This window comes from Fistularia commersonii, chromosome 11, assembly GCF_037954325.1.
Source record: "Fistularia commersonii isolate RoL2024-O1a breed Wild chromosome 11, RoL_Fcom_v1.0, whole genome shotgun sequence".
NCBI lineage: Eukaryota > Metazoa > Chordata > Actinopteri > Syngnathiformes > Fistulariidae > Fistularia > Fistularia commersonii.
This window is the reverse complement of record NC_141294.1, coordinates 14,531,968-14,556,488: the sequence shown is the minus strand read 5'-3', so window position 1 is coordinate 14,556,488 and position 24,521 is coordinate 14,531,968. Positions and strand designations below refer to the sequence as shown.

At 47.0% G+C, this 24,521-nt stretch overlaps 3 protein-coding genes across 6 annotated transcripts in view; 2 read left to right on the top strand and 1 right to left on the bottom strand.

The window, feature by feature from the left end:
• Positions 1 to 3,110: 3,110 nt before the first annotated feature.
• LOC147229626 (chemerin-like receptor 1) overlaps positions 3,111 to 24,521 on the bottom strand; it is a 59,264-nt gene continuing 37,853 nt past the window's right edge. For 3 of the 4 annotated variants that reach the window (XM_086155202.1, XM_086155206.1, XM_086155204.1), the window contains one exon: positions 3,111 to 5,454. In XM_086155202.1, the coding sequence (XP_086011328.1) occupies positions 4,300 to 5,454 (1,155 nt within the window). In that variant the 3' untranslated portion in view covers positions 3,111 to 4,299. Of the gene's footprint in view, positions 5,455 to 5,870; positions 6,148 to 24,521 lie in introns of those variants that run through there. The other variant, XM_086155205.1, reaches the window with a different exon arrangement.
• On the top strand, positions 11,861 to 13,867 carry LOC147229628 (trypsin-3-like). Its single transcript, XM_086155214.1, has 5 exons — positions 11,861 to 12,026; positions 12,127 to 12,280; positions 12,359 to 12,621; positions 13,262 to 13,398; positions 13,477 to 13,867. The coding sequence occupies exons 1-5, from the start codon at positions 11,987 to 11,989 to the stop codon at positions 13,624 to 13,626; spliced, it is 744 nt and encodes a 247-aa protein (XP_086011340.1). The 5' UTR covers positions 11,861 to 11,986; the 3' UTR covers positions 13,627 to 13,867.
• has1 (hyaluronan synthase 1) lies at positions 16,253 to 20,455 on the top strand. The gene is made up of 5 exons (XM_086155176.1): positions 16,253 to 16,334; positions 17,198 to 17,897; positions 18,000 to 18,225; positions 18,305 to 18,437; positions 18,519 to 20,455. The coding sequence occupies exons 2-5, from the start codon at positions 17,211 to 17,213 to the stop codon at positions 19,192 to 19,194; spliced, it is 1,722 nt and encodes a 573-aa protein (XP_086011302.1). The 5' UTR covers positions 16,253 to 16,334; positions 17,198 to 17,210; the 3' UTR covers positions 19,195 to 20,455.

The following is a 24,521-nucleotide window of genomic DNA, read 5'->3' as shown; positions in this document are numbered from 1 at the left end:
CATTTCCAGACTATAATTTTTGAACGCTGCGGCTTAAACACCGAGGCGGCTAATTTATGCATTATTTTGGGCTTCAAACTGATGAAATGACTTCAATTCCAACACCGAAGAACCAAGACCATACCAAGTTAGGCTATGAAGTGTGTGTGTGTATATGTGTACGTTTGTGTACGTCTTTGTCAAAAAAAAAAAAAAAACCTCACTAACCCAAGCTTACTGTTCTGTATATTTCCTGTGCATCGTGTATTTGCAAGTGTTATTTGCAGTACTTATGTCCTCTATTGTAAGTCGCTTTGGATAAAAGCGTCTGCCAAAATGTAATGTAATGTAATGTAAAAGACAAAAACAGCGATCGGCGGTGGATGGATTTTTCCTCCCGTTATTTATGATTCATCCTTTTCATCAGCCGTGTTAACAACAATATTTGGAAAAAAAAAAAATTCCAGTTCGTATTTTGGGGACGTTAGCGGTATGTATTTCGTTAAAAGTTAAAAAAATGTAAATATCTCTTGTTACAACATGGACTTATTCCTCAATCTTTAGCCGGTGATGCTCAATAGTCCGAAAATACGATAATTGTTATTTTTAGGGTAATCGGTTTTACGATGAAGCCCTTTAAGCGCTGAATGGGAGGTGATGGGAGTCCTGCCCGGTACCACATCCAGCGGCGGTGCCTCCGCTGCGCTCCCTGAGGACCTGCGGCTGCAGCTCGGGCTTTACTTTTGCGATTTTTGTTGCCAGGGACACGACCGTCTTCCTCAGATGGAGATCTGCGGGACCACAGGAGGCCGGCGGACCAGCTCCGGCCGCCTTCGCTCTTCACTGGGATCCGTTATGGATGGAGACGAAGGAAAGGAAAGGAAATAGAAGAAGCAAAACAAGTATCGGTTTCTGAAAAACATTTCCAGCCGTGACATTTCCAATTTTTTTTTTTTGCTTGGTTCAGCCTTTCTTTCTTTTTTTTGTCTTCATCCCCACGTTCGATGGAACAACCTCGACGGTCGGAGACAAAAAGCCGTCACAAACATCTCACAAGCATCGTCCTCCATGACGGCGAACAACATTAACTGTGTTTTTCTTCTCGAACGTGGTATTTTAATGCTAATTGTATCACGTCCACGGAGCCGCTCCCATTTTCAGAGCGGCTGCATTGCCAGCTTTGTGTTTTACACACAACATAGGATATGACCACATCCAAAGGCCCGACCGCAGCCACAGCCTTACATCAGTGAGCTGTAAAAAACATAATCACCACAGTCGGACTTCAAAAGTCGCACGGGATTATTTTCTTTCGAGATAAAACTCCAATGAGACTTAATTGGTTTAACGGGAAATTAAAGATACAACTCACTCGTGTTGTTAAGCTGAGGGTCGTCCGTTGGTATTTACCCGACACCCTGACTCACACCCGGTCTGGAACATTATAATATTCCAAAATAAGCGTCCAAGTCGGTCTTGATTCATGACCTGAAACACTCGATAGAGGAAGTGAATAAAAAGGAAGGAATTTCCACCACCTATCAATCAAATCCTTTCTCTAAGCGGCTGAATTGTAAACAAGAGCAACCGCGACTCTGCATCATTTCTGATATGCATAAAAAAAAAAGGAACACTAAAATAACACATCCTAGCGCTGAATGAATGAAACCTTCTTATTATATACTTTGTTCTTTTCATAGCTGAATGTGCCGAAAACAAAATCACACCAAAATGATCGATGGGAATCAAATGTATGAACTCACGGAGGTCTGGATTTGGATTCACGCTCCAAATGAAAGTGGAGAAAAACACTGCTTCCTCAGTGGACAGTTGACTTGGCGTTACGTTGTGTTGTTTAAGTGTTCCTTTTAGTTTTTTGAGCAGGAAATCTCTACATAACAGCACATACTTTGGATTTTTTGGACAAAACTAAAGATTCTTACGTGTTGTTTTCACAAAGCTCGTGTTCCTGTGGAATCTCGGACGTTTACGCTTCCGGTCGGTCACAGCTGTCGCGGCGGTGAAAGCGGTACCGCTCGGGAACCTTAAATCTGGAGGATGCGTCTTGTTTACCGGGGCGAGGAGGGTTGAGTCATCGCGTTTAACACAACACATGGAGCCCGGACCTATTTTATCCACCTCAGAAATTCCCATAAAAACCTTCATTGTGGCCAAAATGCGCGGATGTTGCCTTTGACTCGTCTTTTTGCAGACGACACTGTGATTTGGGGCGAGAGCAGGGAGCGGCTGGAGGAACGTCTCCACGGGTGGAGGTTTGCCAAGGTGGAACTGTTAGGCTACAGGAAGTGGAGATGAAGAAGGAAGGAGCGGGACCCATCAGAGGGACAGCACATGGTAGATGTTCTGGAGATGAGGTCAGACTGAGATGGTTTGGACATGGACAGAGGAGGGATGGAGAAGATCTGGGTGGAAGGATGCTGAGATTGGAACAGCCAAGCAGGAGGTCTACAGGAAGACCAAAGAGAAGATGGATGGATGAAGGGAAAGAGGACAGGAAGTTGGATGGAGGAAAGAAGCCAAAAGAAGAAGAAGAAGTAGAAGTTCCTGCTGCATCCAAACCAAATGCTCAGATCATTCTATGTTGCCACATTCAATCATTCATCCCTGTTGGTTCACAAACTTCTCCTCTATCCAACATTCAACATTCTCCTCCAGCCAAATGTTCTCTCATCAACAATTCAAAACATTTGGCGCATCCCGTTGTCAATAAATTACATTTTCCACGTTAATATTGTCCACGTAGCATTGGATCTTGCATTACATCGTCACGTGACGTTTGATTTTCATTTTAGAAACAGAATTGTGACAATCGATGTCGAACTAGATCAGTATTTTCTTTGATCATGATCCTGCCCGGGAAAACATTAAAGAAGTGATGATTATTGCCTTCTGGAGTTGTGTGTCACGTTGTGTTAAAATAAAATGACAAGACACATTTAACCCTGAACGCAACATAAAAAGGGGGAAACAGCGCCCTCTGCTGGTCACATTTATAACACACGCAAGCCTCATTTTACCAAATCTTAACTGCAGTTTTTCTTCATGCAGGGAAAGAAAATCCTGGACCGAAAGCTCTGGATGCGTTTGAGGGTAAGAAAAACCAAGAGAGATGCCATTTTAATAATGGATATATTGATAGAAATAGCATAACACAACAATATCTTCACTCTATACCTGCAAATGGGAGTTTCCCGCTCGCACGAAAACCATCGACTGTCTAAAAGAGGTGCGTGTAGTCATGGTGGCTTTATTTGTTTGGGTGAAGTCATTTTATAGAGTCCTGTTTTTAAGTTGAGAATTTGGGCCATTCCCCAGCTTGATTTTTTGTTTTCTTTTTTCGGGGGGGGAGAAATGGAAACGGTTTGGTCGATCGCCCCTGTCCTGCTTCAGCGCGCTGCGGTAACAACGTATAATTCAAGAAGTAACCGCACCCCAAATCATACCCTGCTCCGTCATCTGTTTGATTCTTAATGGGGACAATAACATACAACAGACAGTCGGTTCAAACCAGCGGCTCATTTAGGAGAATATTTTTGACGATAATAAACAACTCCTGTCAGAAACGGGGTCGCGATCCCTCAATCTTCCCCACAAGCGTTCATTTAAAGCCCGGAGTCTCTGGCAGCCCCTTTTCTACAGTCCACGGTTCGAGCGGAGATGAAAACCTAAGAAACCCGGCCATTTACAGTGTTTACAGGAGAATGAAGATTTCACGTATCATAATCACATGAGACCATAGAAAGCAGGGCGAGGCGGAACACCGAGTCGGTGCTGTTTGACGTCGACGTCTTGTAAATATACCGCGCCGTTCGTGCTCTTTTCAGTCGATAAAGTTGCCCGGGAGGTGAAAAATATCCACGATTGGAATAAAATCAACCGAAAGCAGGATAATCACGAGCACGGGGGCGTAAAGTGACAACATTGCGGTTGTCGCTCCGAGGCGAGCTGGGGACCGAGAGGTCGTACCGGACCTTCGCCTTCGCCTTCGCTTGCATCGCCACCGGGCCGTCGGTCGCAACCGGCATTTTCCGCGAAATCCTTCGTCCGCCGCGCCCTGCTTTTTGTTTCCCCGCGTCCCGAAAAGCGACGCCGAAAAGTCCTCTTCTCCCGTCGGTAAAACCGATAACGCGTTGCGGTTCGGAGGTCTGGTTTCCGGACGCCGTTCCAGAAGGCATAATTCAAACATCATTAAGGTGGCGAACGATGCGGAGACACGGAAGGAAACGTCCCGGCGGAAAGGATTAGTAGTAACATACGACCAAAAACATCTATGTACAACGACAGTATTTGGGCACGAGCTTAGACCTCCGCGTCGGACACCGACTTCTCTTTGCTCCGAGTGGTCACCATGGAATTGGTGTAGGTGTACGAGCGCGAGACCTCCTCTTGGAACGCCGTCTCCAGCACGTTCAGGATGGACCTGCGGACCTTGTCCTTGAAGTCCTGGCCCATGAAGACGTACAGCAGAGGATTCAGGCAGCTGTTGAGGAACGCCAGGCTGGTGGCGATGGGGACGCCGATGGTGATGACGTGATCCAGGACGGCGGAGGAGTAATCGGCCATGTGGTTCACCAGCTCGATGAGCGCCATGACGTGATAGGGCGCCCAGCACAGGAAGAAGGCGGTGATCACGGCGGCGATGATTTTGAAGGGGCGGCTGGACTGGCTGGCCAGGGTGCGGTTCCTCCGCAGCCGGTGGACGATGACGGCGTAGCACGCCACGATGACGGTGAACGGCACCACGAAGCCCAGCACGAAGCGCGTGATGATCATGGCCTGGTGGCGGAACTGCTGCAGCTCGTTCACCTGCGGGGACTCGTAGTCGTCGGAGACGGCGAAGTTGTTGAAGCAGTTGATGATGTCCACGTTCTTGAAGGACGGACCCGTGTCCCGGAAGACGAAGTACGGCGTGCTGAGGACCAGCGCCAGCAGCCAGACGCCCAGGCTCACGCAGGACGCCTTGCGTACGCTGCGGTAGTTCTGCGCCCAGACGGGCCAAACCACCGACACGCACCTGTCCACGCTGATCACCATCAGGACGTAGATGCTGGCGTACATGTTGAGGAAGCTGATGGTGCTGTTCAGCTTGCACATGAACTTCCCGAAAGGCCAGTGGAAGTCCATGGCCGTGTAGGTCACGCTCAGGGGAAGGAACGCCGTGAAGAGGAAGTCGGCCACGGCCAGGTTGAGGAACCAAACCGTGTTCACCGTTTTCTTCATCTTGAAGCCGGTGACCCAGATGACCACGCCGTTGCCCAGCACGCCCAGGACGAAGGCCAGGCAGTAGACGATGACGGACATGATGTTCAGAGACCTCCTCAGCTCGGTGGGAACCTCCTTGTAGTCGTCGTAGTCCTCGTCGTCGTACAGGGAGCCATTTCTCCCGTAGTAATCTGACGTGCTGGAGTCGTAGAAAGGGGTCGCCGTCATTAGATCCATCATTGTTTTGAAAACCTGCAGCGCAAAGGAGATGAGTTTTGTTTTTTGTTTTTTTTGGCTTGACAGATTATGACAGATTGAAAGAAGCACTAAGACACTTTTGGAATTCTTGAGAAGAGCAGCCGTGACAGAAGCTCAGCCTCAGGGAGACTGAAATGTCTGAGAGGAAACTCCTCTCACCGACTGAAACCGAGAAAAAAGAAAAAAAAAAATCATAAAAGGAACTAAAAAAAAAAAAAAAAACTTTCTGTAACCTCCGTTCTCCAATTCCTGCTCCCGATTTCCGAGCGGAGAGACTCTTTCTCAAAAAAAAAAAAAAAAAACAAACTAAAACTGTGATAAAATTGTGATATTTCATCACAAGTCGGATTAAATCTCAACCGATTTTTTTTTTTTTTTTTTGCTCGCGAAAGGCGTGAAATCCCGCTGACCGTCTGAGGATGAGGAGGCTCCGGTTCCTCTCCGCCCTGCACCGGCGATGCGTCCGGGAAGCGACTCCTGCTCGGCGGCGCCGCCGTCAAGACCTCCTTAAATACATGACGTCATCACCGGGGTCGAGGCGGGATCTCCTCCTCCTTCTCCTCCTCTTCTTCTTCTTCTTCTTCCTCCTGGATTGTTCTTGCATGCAAACTTTTTGACATTTCCTCAACCGTGTGGAGCTCCGCTGTGAGGGCACCCACGTTCTCCCCACGTTCTCCCCACGTTCTCCTCCCGCTCCATCTTCCCTCTCCTCTCGTCCAGGTGAAGGACCGCGTGGAGAAGTTCTCCCACATTCGTTGAGCTCGATTAGCTCCGCGCTGACTTCGAATCCACATCTGGACCTGCTGGTAGCTCACGCGTGAAGGCCCCCCTTCCTCCTTCCTCCTTCATTCTGGGGTCACGGCAGCAGATGTCAATGATTTAGGCTCGCCGAGCGTTTTTTATGAGACGGTCGACCGGCTCGCTGCAGATGTCCGCCGCGAGAAGAAACATCTGAGGGTGTAGAAACCGAAGGAGGGGGATCAGATCCAGGGTTGCAGAACGCACCCTTCCATCACGGAGGGGGAACGTCGAGTCCCTCAAGTTGTTAGCGAGTCGGTTTGAAAAGCAATTCGGGTTTGTTTCGGATCGACCGCAGGGAAGCGCGACGGAGCTTCGGCTCCGGATGGAAGGAGAAGGTGGAGAAGATAAAGCTCTGGAGACACCGAGGATCGGAGGGGTCGGACCCAGATGGGTCGGACGTGGACGGAGGAGGGATGGTGACCATCTGGGTTGAAGGAGGTCCAGAAGAAGACCAGAATGGAGATTTATGGATGGAGTGAAAGAGGACAGGAAGTGAGTTGGTGTGAGAGGAGAAGGTTGGAGCGTGCTTTCAAGAAAAGCGCCATGTGGAACGCAAACACGACCCACCGAGAAGAAAACTACGCGACGCCTCCGAGATCCAGAACGCAAAGCGGTCAGGATTCCCCGGCGTGAAGCCCTGCCCTGAAACGCTCGCCTCGCTTTTTCCGCTCGCATTTCCTCCCACACGGTTCCTCTTGGTTCAGCTGCCCGGCTCCCCCACATCCATACATCTTTGACATGATACCCCCCCCAACACACACACACACACACACACACACACACACACACATACACACATCTGGAATGCTGCACCGCATGTTGAATCCACTGGTTCCTTAATCACAGAGTGCCTTGTTTCTTCATGTTTATATAAAGAAGCGGCATCTCAGGAATGATATGATTGTTGCCAAGCACCTTTGCCAGAGCCTCAGTGAAAAAAGATAAAATAAAAACAAATTGGAATAAAATATGTGAAAATAACATCAGTTGAAGCAAATCAATTAGAATAAAATAAAATAAAATAAGATAAATTAGAATAAAATAAAATAAATTAGAATAAACTAAACTAAACTAAACTAAACTAAACTAAACTAAAATAAAATAAAATAGAGTAAAATAAAATAAACTAAAATAAAATAAAATAAATTAGAATGAAATAAAATAAAATAGAGTAAAATAAAATAAACTAAAATAAAATAAAATAAATCAGAATAAAATAAGATAAAATAGAATAAAATAAAATCTAATAAAATAAATTATAATAAAATAAAATAAATTCAAAAAAATAAAATAAAATAAAATAGAGTAAAATAAAATAAAATAAATCAGAATAAATTAAAATAAATTATAATAAAATAAAATAAAATAGAATAAAATAAAATAAATGAGAATAAAATAAAATAAATTAGAAAAAAATAGAATAAAATAAAATAAAATGAATTAGAATAAAATAAATTAAACTAAACTAAAATAAAATAAAATAAAATAAAATAAAATAAAATAAAATAAAATAAAATAAAAGTTAAAATAAAATGAAATAAAATAAAATAAATAAAATAGAAGGAAGTTCGAAAAATGCGCGCTCTGCGGCTTTGGCGTCCATCGATCAGGCCTTGTCGGAGCCGCCGCGATGCACAAAATGATTGAGTTTTGCAGCGTAGGCTGTCTGAACCTGCCCAGCCCCAAAAGTCCCATGTTAATGTATAAACACGACCACAAAGGAACTGCGGCCTGCCAAATCTGCAGATGTGAGGGGGAGGAAGAAAGGGAAGGGAGAGGCAGAGTGAGGGGGAGACACTCCATCTCGGGGTGTGCGTTCGCTCACACAAGCTCAGCTTGATTCCAACGAGCGCGAAGACTCGGTGTTATGACAATTGTTTTTTTTTTTTTTCCCCCCTCATCTTGAGCGCATTAATATCCTGCAACCCAATCCTCCTGGAACAACCCCGAACGAGACGCCCGACAGGAAACCGTTCGTCAAATATCGACCCGGTTAACTCGTCCGCCGACGCCGAAGCTGCAGCCAAAAAAAAAAAAAAAAAAAGAAAACACGCCATAACCCCGGTATCGTCGGTTTGACTCGGTCGAGATTCTCTCCAGCCGTGGTTATTTTCATTTCCCCGCTAAGATGCGTTTCTCGCCGTCTCTGAAGCGAGAGGACGGCAAAGGCGAAGCTTTTTCGCCGGTGTCAGTGGGGGGATATTAATAGTCTCTCCAAGGCTGTAGTTTGAGGGAGCCCTTCAGAGCCCGGGGCCTGCCAGGGTTCTGGATTTACCAACCCAAACGTGTAATTACGTGTACGCCGCGCAAATACCAATTTGGGTGTGTAAAACAACCGGTGGAGGTTTAAAGGGAATGTCGTCCGAGCGCAGGCCGCCGCGTTGCTCTCGGACTTTTTTTTACGATTTTTGCCGCCGCGGCGTTCGGGATTTCGAGGGGGGGGGGGAAAACGTGAAACGCAAAGTGGAAGCGGCGCGAAACACCTGGAGATCCGAGCATTCCGAGACGGTATCGTCCGGATCGGCGAGGACACAAATAGCGGCGCGGCTGCGAGACGAACAAAACCTCAAGGGTTTGTTGATCTGGAAGCGCCGCTGACTGGAAATCAAACCCTCGTCTCACGGGGGTGCGGAAAAGGTCAGGAATTTTGTTTTTCTAGACAACACGGATGCCAACTGTGTTTGCCCCCAACGGTACGCCTCAGCGACATGGAGTTTTTTGTTTTTTTTTTTTCAAAGAAATACACCGCACAAGCGGAAAAAAAAAAAAAAAAAGCTGAAACTCGGTAACCTAAACCACTTCCTTTCTCTCGTCCTGACTTCCAACCGCAGCGGCCGGTCCCCCTCGGCATGAATAATCAAAGTTGGCTGACAGAGGAGAAGCCTGGCAGCCCATGAGACGTCCACATCTTCCACACAGGCCTTCCTCTGTCTGTCCCAGTGTATTTCGAGCTGCAGTGGAATGGGATTAAGACGGCCGGAACTGGCGGCGCGGGGAACGCCAGATGGGGATATAAATGGAAATATTTGCTCTTTCCAGCGCCAGCGGGAGGAGAGATGTCTTTGAACGTTACTGTTATCGCAGAGGTCGGATTCACATCTGTCCCCGCGTCCGCCCGGCTGATCGACCCCGGCTTCCATCCCGTAAACCCGCAGCTGCGACGGCGTCCGGGGGAGGGCGGGGGGGCGGGTTCAAACCAATTTCTGTGTCCGAGCACTTAGCTGAGAGACTTTGGTTTAGTTCCGCATTTTAACGATCTCGCCGATTTAGTCGCGGCCGGCGGAGCCCACTGGCCGATGATGCGCCTCGTGATTTTATTTATCCGTCGATAGATTTGTTTCAAAGAGTGCTACAGATGCAGTATTTGCTTTGAGAATGCTAATAGAAAAGTACAGAGAAGGTCAGAGGGAGCTGCGTTGTGTTTTTGTAGACCTGGAAAAAGTGTACGACAGGGTGCAGGAAGAGGAGCTCTGGTATTTTATGAGGAAATCTGGAGTGGCTGGTGCAGGACATGTATGCTCGCTGTGAGACAGCGGTGAGGTGCGCTGTGGGGGTGACAGAGAAGTTCAAGGTGGAGGTGGGACTCCATCAGGGATCAGCTCTGAGCCCCTTCTCGTTTGCAGTGGTGATGGACAGGCTGACACATGAGGTTAGACAGGAATCCCCATGGACCATGATGTTTGCAGATGACATTCTGCTCTGAAGTGAGAGCAGAGACCAGGTAGAGGAAAACCTAGAGAGGTGGAGGTATGCTCTGGAAAGGAGAGGAATGGAAGTTAGTCACAGCAAGACAGAATATATGTGTGTGAATAAGAGGAACTCAGGTCTAACGGTGAGGCTACAGGGGGTGGAGATCAAGAAGCTGGAGGATTTCAGGTACTTGAAGTCAACAGTCCAGAGCAGTGGAGAGTGTTGAAAAGAGGTGAAGAAACAGGTTCGAGCAGGTTGGAATGGGTGGAGAAAAGTGTCAGACAGAAGACTATCAGCCAGAGTGAAAGGAAAGGTGGAGGAGACGGTGGTGAGATGATCTACAAACTGTGACAATGACCAAAAGACAGGAGGCAGAGTTTGCAGAGATGAAGATGTTGAGGTTCTCTTTGGGAGCGACCTGGATGGAGAGGATCAGGAAGGAGTCCATCGGAGGGACGGCTCATGGTAGATGTTTTGGAGAGAAGCTCAGAGATGGTTGGGTCATGGACAGAGGAAGGAGAGTCAATATATTAGCAGACGGATGCTTCACGAGGTCTCGAGGAAGACCAAAGAGAAGATTTATGGACATCACGAGAGAGGATATGAAGGTAGTTGATGTGAGAGAGGAGGATCCAGAGAATAGGGTTTGATGGAGAAGGTGGATTCACTGTGGAGACCCCTGAAGGGAAAAGCCCGAAGGAGAAGACGATCTATACATTTGTTTCGGCGCAGCCGGTCGGATCAAACCAAAGCAAGTTGAAACAGCACCTTCACCCGGGTTGAAATCAAAAGAGTCACTGATTCGCAATTAGAGAACGGTGGGATGGAGGCGGCCTCGCCGCGTCTGCGCTGGATGGGAATGCGTTATATTTCAAAACCACAAGTGTATAATAACAGGGTTGAGCCCAACATTTAAATGTTTTCCCTGTCTGGCGTTGATAAACACCTCCGCTCTTACGTGAGCCGTGTCTCTCGGCTCACCTCTCGCGACGTTACACCTTTCCCGCGAGCGGCGTGGACGCCGGCCGCGGCTCTTATCGCGATGAGCGGAACGGCGAAATCTATAAAAATACGCAATAAATTCAAAGATGTCAACTGGCGTCTCACACACACACACACAAACACACACAAACAGAGTTTTATAACCGCACCAGTTGCAGCAACTGAGTCTGACTCAACACTGGACAATATGAAGGAACAATAAACAACCTTGGATGAGTGTGTGTGTGTGTGTGTGTGTGTGTGTTTCACGACCAGCCCGCACTTCGGTATAGAATACGAAATAATGGACGCGATTATGAAACATAAATGTAATACGCCACTTATACCTTCAACCTTCTCCCTCTCAGACGCCACCGTCGCTCTTTCACTATATTTCCTTCGACGTCTGTCGACGCTAGTTTCCCTTTAGCGCGAGAATGTTATTCTGTTCCCTTTCCGTTCGGCGAAAGCCACGCATCGGCAAACAAAAACACGTGCGCGTTGAAGGTTTCCCGGGACGAGTCGCGCTCCAGAGGCGTCTCCTGAGCGCGAGGAACGATCCCGGCGCTGCGGTTTCAGTATTTTTTGCAGAAATAAAGGAAACTGCATCCGCCTGCGAATATGTGTGACACAGCGCCGGGCGAAGGAACCTATGATTTCGAAAGGGATGAATGTTTTTTTTTAGAGTGACTGAGATCCTTCATTACCCCTTCCCTTCCCTCCCTCCCTCCCTGCCTGCCTGAGGCCTGCGCTGAAAAACCCAGGGGAGAACGTGGCCTCCTTGCACCGTCTCAGCTGTTAATTCGCGTTTCGTCAACGTGATTTCACAGCCACGTGTCGGTTTTCGCCGATGACGCCGCTGAACCCCCACCTTCACATCTAATCAATCTTTCCGCCGGAGTGTTTTCGGACCCGGAGTGTCGGGGGAACCTTCGCACATGTTGGCTTTTTCCGAGTTTGTGACGAAAGAGAAAACGAGATAAGCCCGCCGACGCGGCTTAAATGGCGAGGCCGGACGGCGGGGACCCGGTGGACTAGTGGACCTGCTGAAGACATGAAGCTTCTCCTTCTTCTCTCCCTCTTTGGAGGGGCAGGTACTGGGCGTGATGACCTTTCCTTCGGGTTGCCTCGGAGGTCATCTTTAGGATGTTCGCTCCTTCTCCACGTTTCTCATTTCTTCTCCAACATGTGCAGTCGCTTCGGGTGACGACGGCAAGATCGTCGGGGGTTCGGAGTGCCCGAGGAACTCGGTGCCCTATCAGGTCTCTCTCTTCACCGGTTACAACTTCTGCGGGGGGATTCTTCTCTCCGACGAGTGGGTTCTCTCCGCCGCGCACTGCAAGTCGAAGTAAGAGGGCGTCTCGCGGACGAATCGTCGTTTTCGGCGTAACGCCGAGTGTTTTCACCGAGAGTTTGATCCCATCAGGTCCGCCGTGGAGGTGCGGCTGGGAGAGCACGACATCTGGGAGCACGAGGGGACCGAACAGTTCATCGCGTCGGAGAAATTCATCCGCCACCCGGACTACGACCCCCGGACGCAGGACGGCGACATCATGCTGATCAAGCTGAGCCGCCGCGCCTCCCTGAACGGCTTCGTGCAACCCGCTAAGCTCCCCTCCGAGTGCGCCCGCGGCGGGACCGTGTGCCGGGTTTCCGGGTGGGGGAGCCTCCGTCCCAGCGACGAGGGCTGTGAGTCAAAACTTTAAGCCAGGGGTGTCAAACGTACGGCCCGCGGGCCACGGCCGGCCCGCCAGGGGCTCCGGTCCGGCCCACGGAATAAATCTACAATTTGAAAAAATACATCAAAATCATAAACTACTTTTTTTTTTTCCCAATATAAATGCAGTTCTTATATTGTCTGCTAGCAACATGGCGCAACACATCCGGCAGCAATCCAGCTTTGTAAATGGCATTTTGTCTTATTGTTATAATTTAACCTGCTTTTCCTTTGGCTCCAACGCCCTCATCAGTAAGATGTCGTCGTCAAAAAAGAGAAAAGTGGACATGGAGTGTAGGACCGCTTCTTATTTGTTTGTAGAGATTCATAAGAGACTTGTATGCACGGTGCGGATGCAGCCAATTTCGGTGAACAATACAAGAAAATGCACAAAGAACTGAGAAGACAGAAGTGAGGCATCGTGTTATTGAAATTGCACTTATTTTCCTCAGGTTGTTTTCCATGTATTTTTGAAGTAACAGTTCATGACATGTAAAGATTGTTATAATGTAGCTGTTCTCTTTTACACTGAACAAAGAAAAAATTTGGACGTAGCGTGACCAAAATGAGTTTGACACCCCCGCTCTAAGCCTCGTCCCGTGTCTCCTCCAGCGCGGTACCCCCACGAGCTGCAGTGTCTGGACGTCCCTCTCCTCACCGACGACGCTTGCTTCGACGCGTATCCTTTCCAAATCACCGAAAACATGATCTGCGCCGGCTACCTGGAAGGGGGAAGGGACTCCTGCCAGGTAACTCGCGGCACCAAGGCTAGGATGCCTGTAGGGGAAGCGCCCGCTAACATCACCGCGCCCTTTTTCCGTTGGCAGGGCGACTCCGGGGGTCCCATGGTGTGCGACGGGGAGCTCCAGGGCGTCGTGTCCTGGGGGAAAGGCTGCGCGCTGAGGAGGAAGCCCGGGGTTTACACCAAGGTTTGCAACTACACCTCCTGGATCAGGAGCACGATGGCGTCCGGTTGATGTTTGCCGGAGAAAATAAAGGAATCATTGGAGAAGCGCGAAAGACGGAACGCCAATGGTTCGTTTGTCGGTGGAAAGTCGACGCCGACGAGACGACGAGAGTCCCGCGGAAATAGCATTAATGATTTAAATCACAGAGCGTCGAGCGGTGGCCCTGGTCATAAAAATATTTGTCGGGTTCTGCTCGGGTGCGGCTAATGCGGCCCTGAGCTGAGTGAGTCACGCGGCGTTCGCCCGACCGCCGAGTAAAAGCCGGTTCCTAACAAGCTGCCAGAGGAAGCGGCTCGGCGAGGACCGAAAACACAGCGGCAAGACTCTGTTTCCAATCGTACACATTTCCACAAACATGTTTACGGGCTTCGAGGAAGGAAAAAAAAAAAGGGATGGCGACTTTCTCTTCCTTCTCCCTCAGCAGTTTTCCCCTCGCAGCACATGTTCTCGACTAGCGACGGCCAAGATTAGCCGCGTAGCCGACCGATTGTCATCCAGATAAAGTTAGTTCACTTTAAATCCACGTACACGTAATCATCGGTACGAGGCGCGCGTGCCGAGCGACAGCAGCTAACCATCTCAGACTTCTATAAATAAACACACATGCATATACAGACATAATCCTTGACAACAAATGAGTGAAATCCCTGCATTTCTTCCTGTAGAACAATTTACGCAATTCACAATTATCCAAATATCTTCTATGCGCTTTGCATGTTTGGAGACTCATGTGAGACGCCAACCGTATAATTAACCAAAATGCATCTCGCAGGGTTCCCGTGCAGCGGCGTGACAAGCGTATAATGACAAGATCGGGTTTCATGCTCGGCCGTGTCGTGAAGCGCATTTAAAGAAAACACACCGCTCTCTTGGAGAGGGCGCGCAAAAAACATCACCCGCCGCACCGGAACACGCCGACGGGCCGCCGCACATGACATCAGCTGCCCGGTGGCTTCTATTTGCGTCCGACATGAAGCGTGTTGATGGATCTGGCCGGCCTCTGCGGTAAAGGGCGTGGGTCTACATGAGTGGTCGACGGATTTGCTTGTTTGGGACCGTCGGCGGGGACGTCATCCTGCACCGGCCCGGACTGCGACAGCGGAGGATGAACGTCCATCGCCTCGATGAACTCTTTCGACGCCCGACTTCCCCTGAACTTTAACGCAACCCTTCACAAACGCGCTGCAAACACTGACCTCATCGTTTGCGCGAAAAGTTCATCTGTTTACGTTTCCAACAGCTGCTGCTTCCTTATAACTATTAATCATATTCATGTCTTCTTTCTCTGCACTGTTTACTACACAGCTACATTTTGTATAGCTGATATTTTTTCCAGATTCTTCTTCTTCTTTTGATTGTTTATACTACTTATTTGTGGAGAAAAACAATGCGTGTCTTGCATACGTGAAAAGAAGTGACAATAAAAACCTTTGAATCATTTGAATCAATCTTTTAAATGTCTATGGAGGTTCTCAGTCATCCAGGTCATGTTGAATTCTTGTCAAAATCTTCTTGGACTTGAATTTCTTCCCTTTCAAGCAAAGAAATTCAAGTCGGGTTGCCACAGCAAGAAGATTTCGACAAGAATTCAATCATTTGAATCATTCAAATCTTTTGAGCCATTTGAATCTTTTGAACCATTTGAATCCTTTGAACCATTTGAATCTTTTGAACCATCTGAATCTTTTAAGAATAAGAATAAAAATAAGAACAAGTTTATTTATCCCGAAGGAAATTAATGTGCCAGAGTTTCAAGTAAAACATAACAATAATAAATAATAGAAGGAAATTGTATAAACGGTAAAAAAAGGGGGGAGAGTAAGAAATACAAATAAAACTATAAAGGGTCAAAGTCAAGGCTATAAAGTGTTTCAAGGTCTTAAGTACAAAGATTCTGAGAGACCCTGCGGCTGAAGGGAGAGGAATTAAAAAGTTAAAAATTGAAATAAAATAAATAGAATAAAAATTAAAAATTAGTTTATTTCAAAAGGGGACAATGCAATTTCATAAAACACATAAATAAAACATGAGAAAAAAAGCCAAAGTAGCCAAAAAAGTAGCCAAAGAGGCTATTTTTCATCAGTAGTCCCCCGACTATTTGAACCACTTGAATCTTTTGAATCTTTTGAATCTTTTGAATCTTTTGAATCTTTTGAAAAGGCCCGCACATTTCTCCCCCACGCCTCGTCCACGACGCCTGCAGCCCCACTATCCTCCCAGCAGAGGGAAGCAACAACACGGGCATCACGGCAGCCCGGTCTCAACGCGTGGAAATCTAAAACTCACCTGCGCGTCTGTCACGGTTACCGGAGAGTGGCTGCAATTTATAGACTGAAATACATGAAGTATGAACGTTTACAACTTTTTTTTTTTTACTTTAGAGGAAGGGATCGGAAGAGATGATGAGTGACACCAAATAATTATTCATGAAGTTTCTTTTTTTTTTTTTGCAAAACACTGGTCCATCTCCGTGGTGAACGGGAGGGAAACACCGACCGGCCCTCCCATCCGGATGGCGGGACCACCGCCTCGCTCCTGACGCACGGCTGAGTCAGCGGGGGCGCGAACAATCCGTGGATCCTCATAAAAACACGCGTGCACGTTGTGCCATTGAACCCCGTGGATGAAGGAGGACAGCAGCTCCACGCTGAAGGTCCAGGAGCACCTCCGAGTAGATGCCTTGCGGATCCTGTTTCAGCTGAATTTCGCCACACAAGGTATTCATTTTTTCTTTTTATTTTAAAATCAATCAATCAATCAATCACGTTTCAATCAAATTATTCATTTTATTACTTTATATTCATTTTATTTGTTGATTGATTACTTCAGTTTTGTGAATGTTCTTCTTCTCGCTTGATTTGGTCACACGATAAAAAAAAGGTTTTAAAATCGGTAACTGATTCGGTTGATGTTGGAGTGGATTGTTTTCGGGAGCTGGACATTTATCGATCAAACGGATCAATGGAATTGGAATCGGAATTGATTTTTTTTTTTTGTAAAGACTATATTGACCTCGCAGCCAGAAGGTCTCCGGTTGGATCGGAGTCCCCGTGTTCTAGATAAAGGGATGTTGGGTGCTGGATCAATTAATCAATTAATTTGACTAAATAGATATTTGGAAAAAAAGCGACACACCCAAAAAAATGCTCCAAAAATAAATACATATCGTACAAAAAACTCACCAGAAATGTTCTTGTGTTCAGCCTCTGTTTGCTCGAAACATCATGGGAGAATTTTTTTTCTTTTTTACTATATGTCAAATAAAATATCTTGATTTTTGGAGCATTTTTTTTTTTTTTAAACCTCAATTGAGCTAAAAAAAAAATCAGCTAAAAAAATAGCCCTACTTGTGCATGTAAGAATTGCAGCTGATTTTTTTTCCACGCTCAAAAGTCAGATTTATTGTCAACGAGAAGACGTTCCTCACAATCCCACGGTGACATGAAATTCATAAAAATAACAGCAAATTACGCCCAGATATGAAGAATAAAGTGCGTTGGTTTTTGTGAACGCTGGAGTGGAATCACGGTGCGTAGAAGAGGTCGGCGAGACGTGTTTGACGATCTGACCGGCGTCGCAGGTCGAGACACGCCATGGAGCTGAAGCCTCTGCTGAAGAAGCTGTGCAGGTTCATCCGAACCATCTTCACCTTCCTCTTCGCTCTGGTGGTCCTGGGCCTGATGGTGTGGGCCTACGTGCAGGGCGTTCAGCTGGCCTCCTCCACCTACGGGATCATCTCCTTCGGCGTCTACGGACTGCTCCTCGCTCTCCACGTTCTGTTCCAGAGCGTCTTCGCCTTCATCGAGCATCGGCGGATGAAGGCGCGAGAAGACTCGTGCAGCTTCACCAAAACCGTGGGCTTCACGATCTCGGCGTACCAGGAGGACCCGGTCTACCTCAGGGAGTGCCTCAACTCGGTCAGGGCGCTCAAGTATCCCCCCGAGCTTCTGCGCGTCATCATGGTGGTCGACGGCAACGCGGACGACGACCGCTACATGATGGAGATGTTCGGGGAGGTCTTCGCCGACCGGGATCCCGGCTGCTTCGTTTGGAAAAACAATTACCACGCGTGGGACCTGGAGCAGGCCCGTCAGGACGTGGAAACGGGCGCCGCGGAGGGGGACGGCGATTATATCTTCGAAGAAGATCCGCAACGGAAAGAAGTGGAGCGCCTGATCCAGACCAGGAAGTGCGTGTGCATCATGCAGAAGTGGGGCGGCAAGCGGGAGGTGATGTACACGGCGTTCAAAGCGCTGGGCTCGTCGGTGGACTACATCCAGGTTGGTCTTTTTTTTTTTTTCCCTGATCGACCCGTTCGATGGAAAAAAAAACCTAATCTTCCCTTCCCTTCCCTTCCCTTCCCTTCCCTTCCCTTCCCGAAGGTGTGCGACTCTGACACCAAACTGGACTCCATGGCCACCGTTGAGCTCTGCAAGGTTTTGGAGAGCAACGCCAAGTACGGCGCCGTCGGAGGCGACGTGATGATCCTCAACACCAAGGACTCCTACATCAGCTTCATGAGCAGCCTTCGATACTGGATGGCGTTCAACGTAGAGCGGGCCTGCCAGTCCTTCTTCGACTGCGTGTCCTGCATCAGCGGCCCCTTGGGTGAGGAAAACCACGGCCGCCGTTCGCCGCGTCTCGCTCCGTCCCGTCGGCGCTGACGTTTCCTTTCCGTTCCGTGAAGGGCTCTACAGGAACGATCTCCTCCAGCAGTTTCTGGAGTCCTGGTACAACCAGAAGTTTTTGGGAACCCACTGCACGTTTGGCGACGACAGACACCTGACCAACCGTATGCTTAGCATGGGCTACGCTACAAAGTAAGACACCTCCGGATTGGCTCGAGCAGCGCCCGGCCTCAGATCCCACCTTCATTCCCCTCTGGCTCTTGTTCCCCGCAGATACACGGCGCGGTCCAAGTGCTACACCGAGACGCCCGCTCAGTTTTTGCGCTGGCTCAACCAGCAGACCCGCTGGACCAAGTCCTACTTCCGGGAGTGGCTCTACAACGCCATGTGGTGGCACAAGCACCACCTCTGGATGACCTACGAGTCCATCGTGTCGGGCATTTTCCCCTTCTTCGTGACCGCCACCATGATCAAGGTGTTTTGGGTGGGCACGCTGTGGGACATGCTCTGGGTGCTGTGCTGCATCCAGCTCATCGGGCTGGTCAAAGCGGCGTACGCCTGCATCCTGCGGAGAAGCCCCGTGATGGTCTTCATGTCGCTGTACTCCGCTTTGTACATGACCAGTCTGCTCCCCGCCAAGTACTTTGCCATCTTAACCATGACCAAGAGCAGCTGGGGGACGTCGGGCCGGCGCAAGATGGTGGGGAACTACATCCCCCTCCTCCCCTTGTCGGTGTGGGCCTCCGTTTTACTGGCCGGAGTTTGTTATATAATCTACAACGAGAGTCAGGAGGACTGGAGCTCCCCCGCCAAGAAGCTCGAGACCGAGTTCCTTATCTTCGGCGCCACCGCCTATATATGTTACTGGCTGTTTATGGTGTCCCTGTACTGGGCGTGGTTCCACAGGTTATGCAGGCGTCGTGCTAAAAATTACAAGGTGGCCGTGTAGAGAAGGCGCACTTTCCTTATTTATTGAACTTTATTTATTTTCATGTCGGACAATGTCGGACTCTCTGCTAAAAAGCCGAGTCCGGTCGCCGCGACGAGGAGATTTTGACGAGAAATGATAATATATTCGAAGAAGTGCTAAAACAGGGACGGAGACCTTGTTGGATATAGAAGCGTCACGTGAATGACCGCACTTTCCAGAGTTTTTCGCTGGAGCGATGACCTTCCATCGGATGTATACTGCTCAAAAACATAAAGGGAACACTTGAACAACACAATGTAACTCCAAGTCCATCACACTTGTGTGAAATCATAGTGTCCACTCAGGAAGCAACACAGATTCATTTTGACTTGTTTTAAGGACATTACATCAAAGTTGGATCAGCCCGGAGTTTGTTTTTACACTTTAATTTGGAGTGTGATTCCTCATCCAGACCTTCATGGGTTGATACAATTGATTTCCATGGATCATTTTGGTGTGATTTTGTTGTCAGCACATTCAACTGTGTAAAGAGCAAAGTATTTCATAAGAATATTTCATTCATTTAGATCTAGGATGTGTTTTTTAAGTGTTCCCTTTATTTTTTTGAGCAGTGTATAATCGCGACAGTTCGTTTGCTGCTTATCTGCTAATCTCGCTGTCCGTCAGGGATCGTCTTTGCACTGAATTTTTTTAGGTGGGGTGGGCTGGGGGGATCTCGACCAATCAAAACTGCCCGTTTGGCGTTGTTTTCCATTAGGTTCGCCTTCCGGTGTTGTGGAATTTAGGCCAAGTCTTTCAGGGAGACCTTCGCTTTCATATTTCCCCTGATAAGGAGATACTCCCGTTCCAGGGGAAGGCAGACGGATCCAGGAATGGGGGCTCTGAAGGTCGTTTCTGTCGCGCCGCCTCCATCCAGCACATGTTCAAGCGTGACTTATTTAAACGCGGGGTTTTTGACGACGATCGGCGGCGCCGGGGTGAGAAAAAAAATGCAAATCTGCGGAGGGGGAATCCGGAGATCGTAAAAACCCGGGCGCAATCGACGCAGTTTGTGAGACACGCTTTGTTTTCTTTGGATGCGACGGAAGGCGGGGGAAACAAATGGAAACTGTTTTCATGTTGTTGGAAAAATCATATGAAAAAAAAAAAAAAAAATAGATGGTTGTGGGAGAACGGAAAATAAAAATAAATATTTTTCTAACAGGTTAAGCGCTGCTGTTTTTCTTCCATCCTCTTTTCTTTCTCATTAAATGTGAGTGTACATGTGTAAAAACACAGAAAACACATATAATTTCACTTTTGTTGATGAGTGCAATCATATAGAATTTTATATATATATATATGACCTTATAAGGTCTTCAAATTAGAATAATTCATTTATCTCATTGCAACAATATGCTTATTAAAAAAATCTTAACTCTATTTTTATCTAGTTTTTCTCAATATGACAGGTACACGGACATTTTTCCTTTTTTTTCAGCGCCACAGATTCTTTACATTTGCGCAAGATAACTGTAAAAGTTTGTCAATTCCCAATCAAAAAAATATATAATGAGATGACAAGGTAAGAGATAAATATGTAGGACATAGAATAGTGATTTTATTTTTTTTTATGGGTTAGGGTTAGGGTTAGGGTTTTATTATATTAAATATTATATGTAGGGGGATCTGGTTGTAACCATCTGATAATTCTGCCTTTTTAATGCTGCTGTGAGCAAAATATTTACGAGGTACTTTCCATCTTTTCTGTCTGTTCTGTCTAATAATAATTATATTTATTTTATTTTTTGCAACCTATCTGGCTCCACAGTGGACGCCATCCCGTACTCGTATTGAATAATTGTAGTTTGCGCTGGATACGACGGAGAGAGGAATAACACCTACAGAATTATGGCTGGGTCATGTTCACCCAAACAGACCCGTCGTCTTTCTTATATTATTTACCCGGGAAATTATTATTCAGGTGATTTCGCTGACATCTCCAGCGAGGATATTTACATCTGCCTGGAAGAGTCACCGCCTTTGGACTCTTCTCTTTTGTCGGTGTGATCATTGGAATGAGCCTGTTGTCTTGGCAACCGTGGTTGTCGACTGTCACAACACAAACAAGACTTTGAATTTGACAATAAAAATGAGAAGTGCATGGGTTGGGCATAAGAGGAGGTTCCTCGGACGACCCGAACGTCTTGAGTAACCCTTTGATGGAAAGTGCTGGAAATATTATCGATTTTTTATCACGAGTAGCGGTTATAACGACAACAGCAATTATATCTGGAATTTCCAGACGATACAGGACTGTCTCAGAAAATTAGAATATTGTGATAAAGTGCTTTATCTTCTGTAATGCAGTTACAAAAACAAAAATGTCACACATTCTGGATTCATTACAAATCAACTGAAATATTGCAAGCCTTTTATTATTTCAATATTGCTGATTATGGCTAACATTTTAAGAAAACTCAAAAATCCTATCTCAAAATATTAGAATATCATGAAAAAGTCATTTTTGTTTTTTTAATTGCATTACAGAAGATAAAGAACTTTATCACAATATTCAAATTTTCTGTGACAGTCACTTAACACTTAAACAACGATGAGGCTAATTTATTGATTGATTGATATATATTTCATTAAAAGTTAAAAAAAAAGAGTTTCTGTCTAAATATCTCATGACACCTGTGGCTTATAGACAAGTGCGGCCTATATATGTTCACATAGATTTATTTCCTTATTTTTAGTTGGCGCGCCTTATATTCAGGTGCGCCCAATAGTCCAGAAATGACCATTATAATAATCATTATATCATAACAATAACAACCCTAATAATATTGATGATGATGATCATAATAGTGATATTGATGCTGATGCCAATAACAATCAAGATAATATTATAACATTATTGTCTTTATGGTTATCGTAATAATGATAATACTACCACCTTCCCCAATCAACTCTCACACCAGGTAACTTCATATCCTCTCTCACAACGTCCATCAATCTCCTCTTTTGTCTTCCTCTAGACCTCCAATTCCAGCATCCGTCTACCGATATGTTCCCTCTCCCTCCTGTCTACATGACCCAAAACATCTAACATGTGTCGTCCCTCTGATGGACTCATTCCCAATCCTATCCGTCCTGGTCACTCCCAAAGAGAACCTCAACATCAACCTCAGCATCTTCATCTTTCCCACCTCCAGCTCTGCCTCCTGTCTTTTGGCCGTTGTCACTGTTTGTAGAGCATCTCACCACTTCTGGATGATAGTCCTCTATCTCATAGTACAGTGTTTCCCAACTACTGTGCCGTGAGAGATCATCAGGCGTGCCGTGGAAAAACGCCCACTTTCACCTGATTGGTCTGAAAATTATTTATCCAACGCAAATAATGTGTTTTCCTCTGTCTATGTGTGCAGCGTGACCATTCCATGGCAACGGGAAGTGAATTAACCTGTGCATCTGTCTATCAGAGTGATTAGTGACGCTTTGCGTGATACATTTTTAAAACAAAAAGTACTTGTATCTGCGTAAACAAACAGGCAGCGTTGTTGAAAACTACCAAGACGAGTGAGAAAGCAGTGAAAGCTGCTATAAAGTTGCTGAACTCGTCTCTAAATCCAAACAGCAAAACATTAATACGACCTGCCGGCAAAATCATTGGAGAAGAAAAGCTCGGCTCTGGCGTTGATAAAGAAATTACCAGTTCTCTCAAATAATACCGTTTTCAGACATATTGATGACGTGTCTTCGGACATTGCAAAAAAGTGTTCTGGAAAAGTTGCACATCAGTGGGAAATTCGCCTTGCAACGTGACGAATCTACAGATATTAGATATATTAGATTTCACACTAAGTAAATTGAGACTACGGTTTCATTCTAATTCGTTAAAAAATGTTTTTGACACGTTTATTTGGTGGTGTGCCGTGGGATTTTTATATTTAAAATATGTGCCGTGGCTCAAAAAAGGTTGGGAAACACTGTCATAGTACCTCATAGTACCAAACTGTCATGGTACCTTTCCTCTACTACGCCTACTTGTACGACTAATAATAAAAACAACAATTAGATAATGCGGTTTTCCATCAAAGTGCTGATATTTACTGTACAACATTGTAAGGACCTTCTTTCACAGATGTGCTCCTGAAATCTGGTGATCCTGGGATCCATGTTTTTGGAGGCACCGGTCCCTGGCGGGGCCTCCCAAGGTGAAGCGGTCCAGACCAAGAACGATTCAACGGTAAATGGCAAGAACCGGCAGAGGCACTTTGCCCCAGTTGAGGGGAAAACTTTGGAGATCCCCCTCCCCGTCAGGAGGGACTCAGATCCGTCCAGAGATGCCGAAGAAGCGGGACGTCGTGGGACCGTCTCGGCCGACGCGTCGCGGTCGCATCAGGGGTCGGGCTCCCGTTTTCAGAAAAAGAGAACCGGAACCAGAGGATTCTCCGAAGCTTCCAGGAAAACAAGCTTATCGTGTCTGCGTGTGCTTTGTGGACGCGGAGAAGACGCGCAACCGCAAGCCACCCCAGCCAAAAGGGCGGTTAATACAAGCCATCTGCTCTCTGTTGGCGCTGCGTTCGCATTCTTCTCTGGTTCCAACCCCCCCTGCGGCAGAAGGAGGCATTTGAGACGTGGCACCTACCAAGGAAAGCCCACCTGGTGAACCCAGAGAAGAGAACCCACGAATCTTGTCTGGTCAGGGTTCCTCCAGGAAGAGCCGGTGAGGCGTCCCGCCGGGAGGGAGAGACACCCCGAGTCGACCTTCAGAGTTTGAGTTTTTGTCGCGTTTACGCCATTTTTATTGCAAGGAAGGTGCAGAGGTCAGGCGGCTATTGTGGCGGCGACAACCCTACGGAGACGCTTAGGTTGAGATAAACATGTAGATCTTTACGTTTACTGGGGAAGAAAAAGGCCATAAAGGAGGCCGTGCAAAGGCTAAAGTGAATCCTGAAGACGATCTCCTCTGAGTTCAGAGGGAGTGTTACGACGTTTGACGTAAACTAGATGAGCACAAGACCAACGCATCATCTGGAAGCTGTTTTGTCGCTATCAGATGGGTCGTCGGTGAGTAAAGACCTCTGGTGGTTGTCAAAACAATGTCGTACGACAACAGTTTCTCACATGAGTAAAGACGGCTGGATTTCCTCAACAGCATCACCGGTGTTACTCATCGCGAGGCCCCGATTTCGGCGTCTTAACCCTGGAAATTCTACGCTGGCTCCAAAAGCGGTGACTACCACTAGCGTCCACTCCCTGCACCCTTGTCCACGGAGAGAGAAAAATAGAAACATCTAACATGGAAATGAACCGGGTGGGGGGAAAGAGAGTGAGAAAAGACGCCGGCCCTCCTTCTG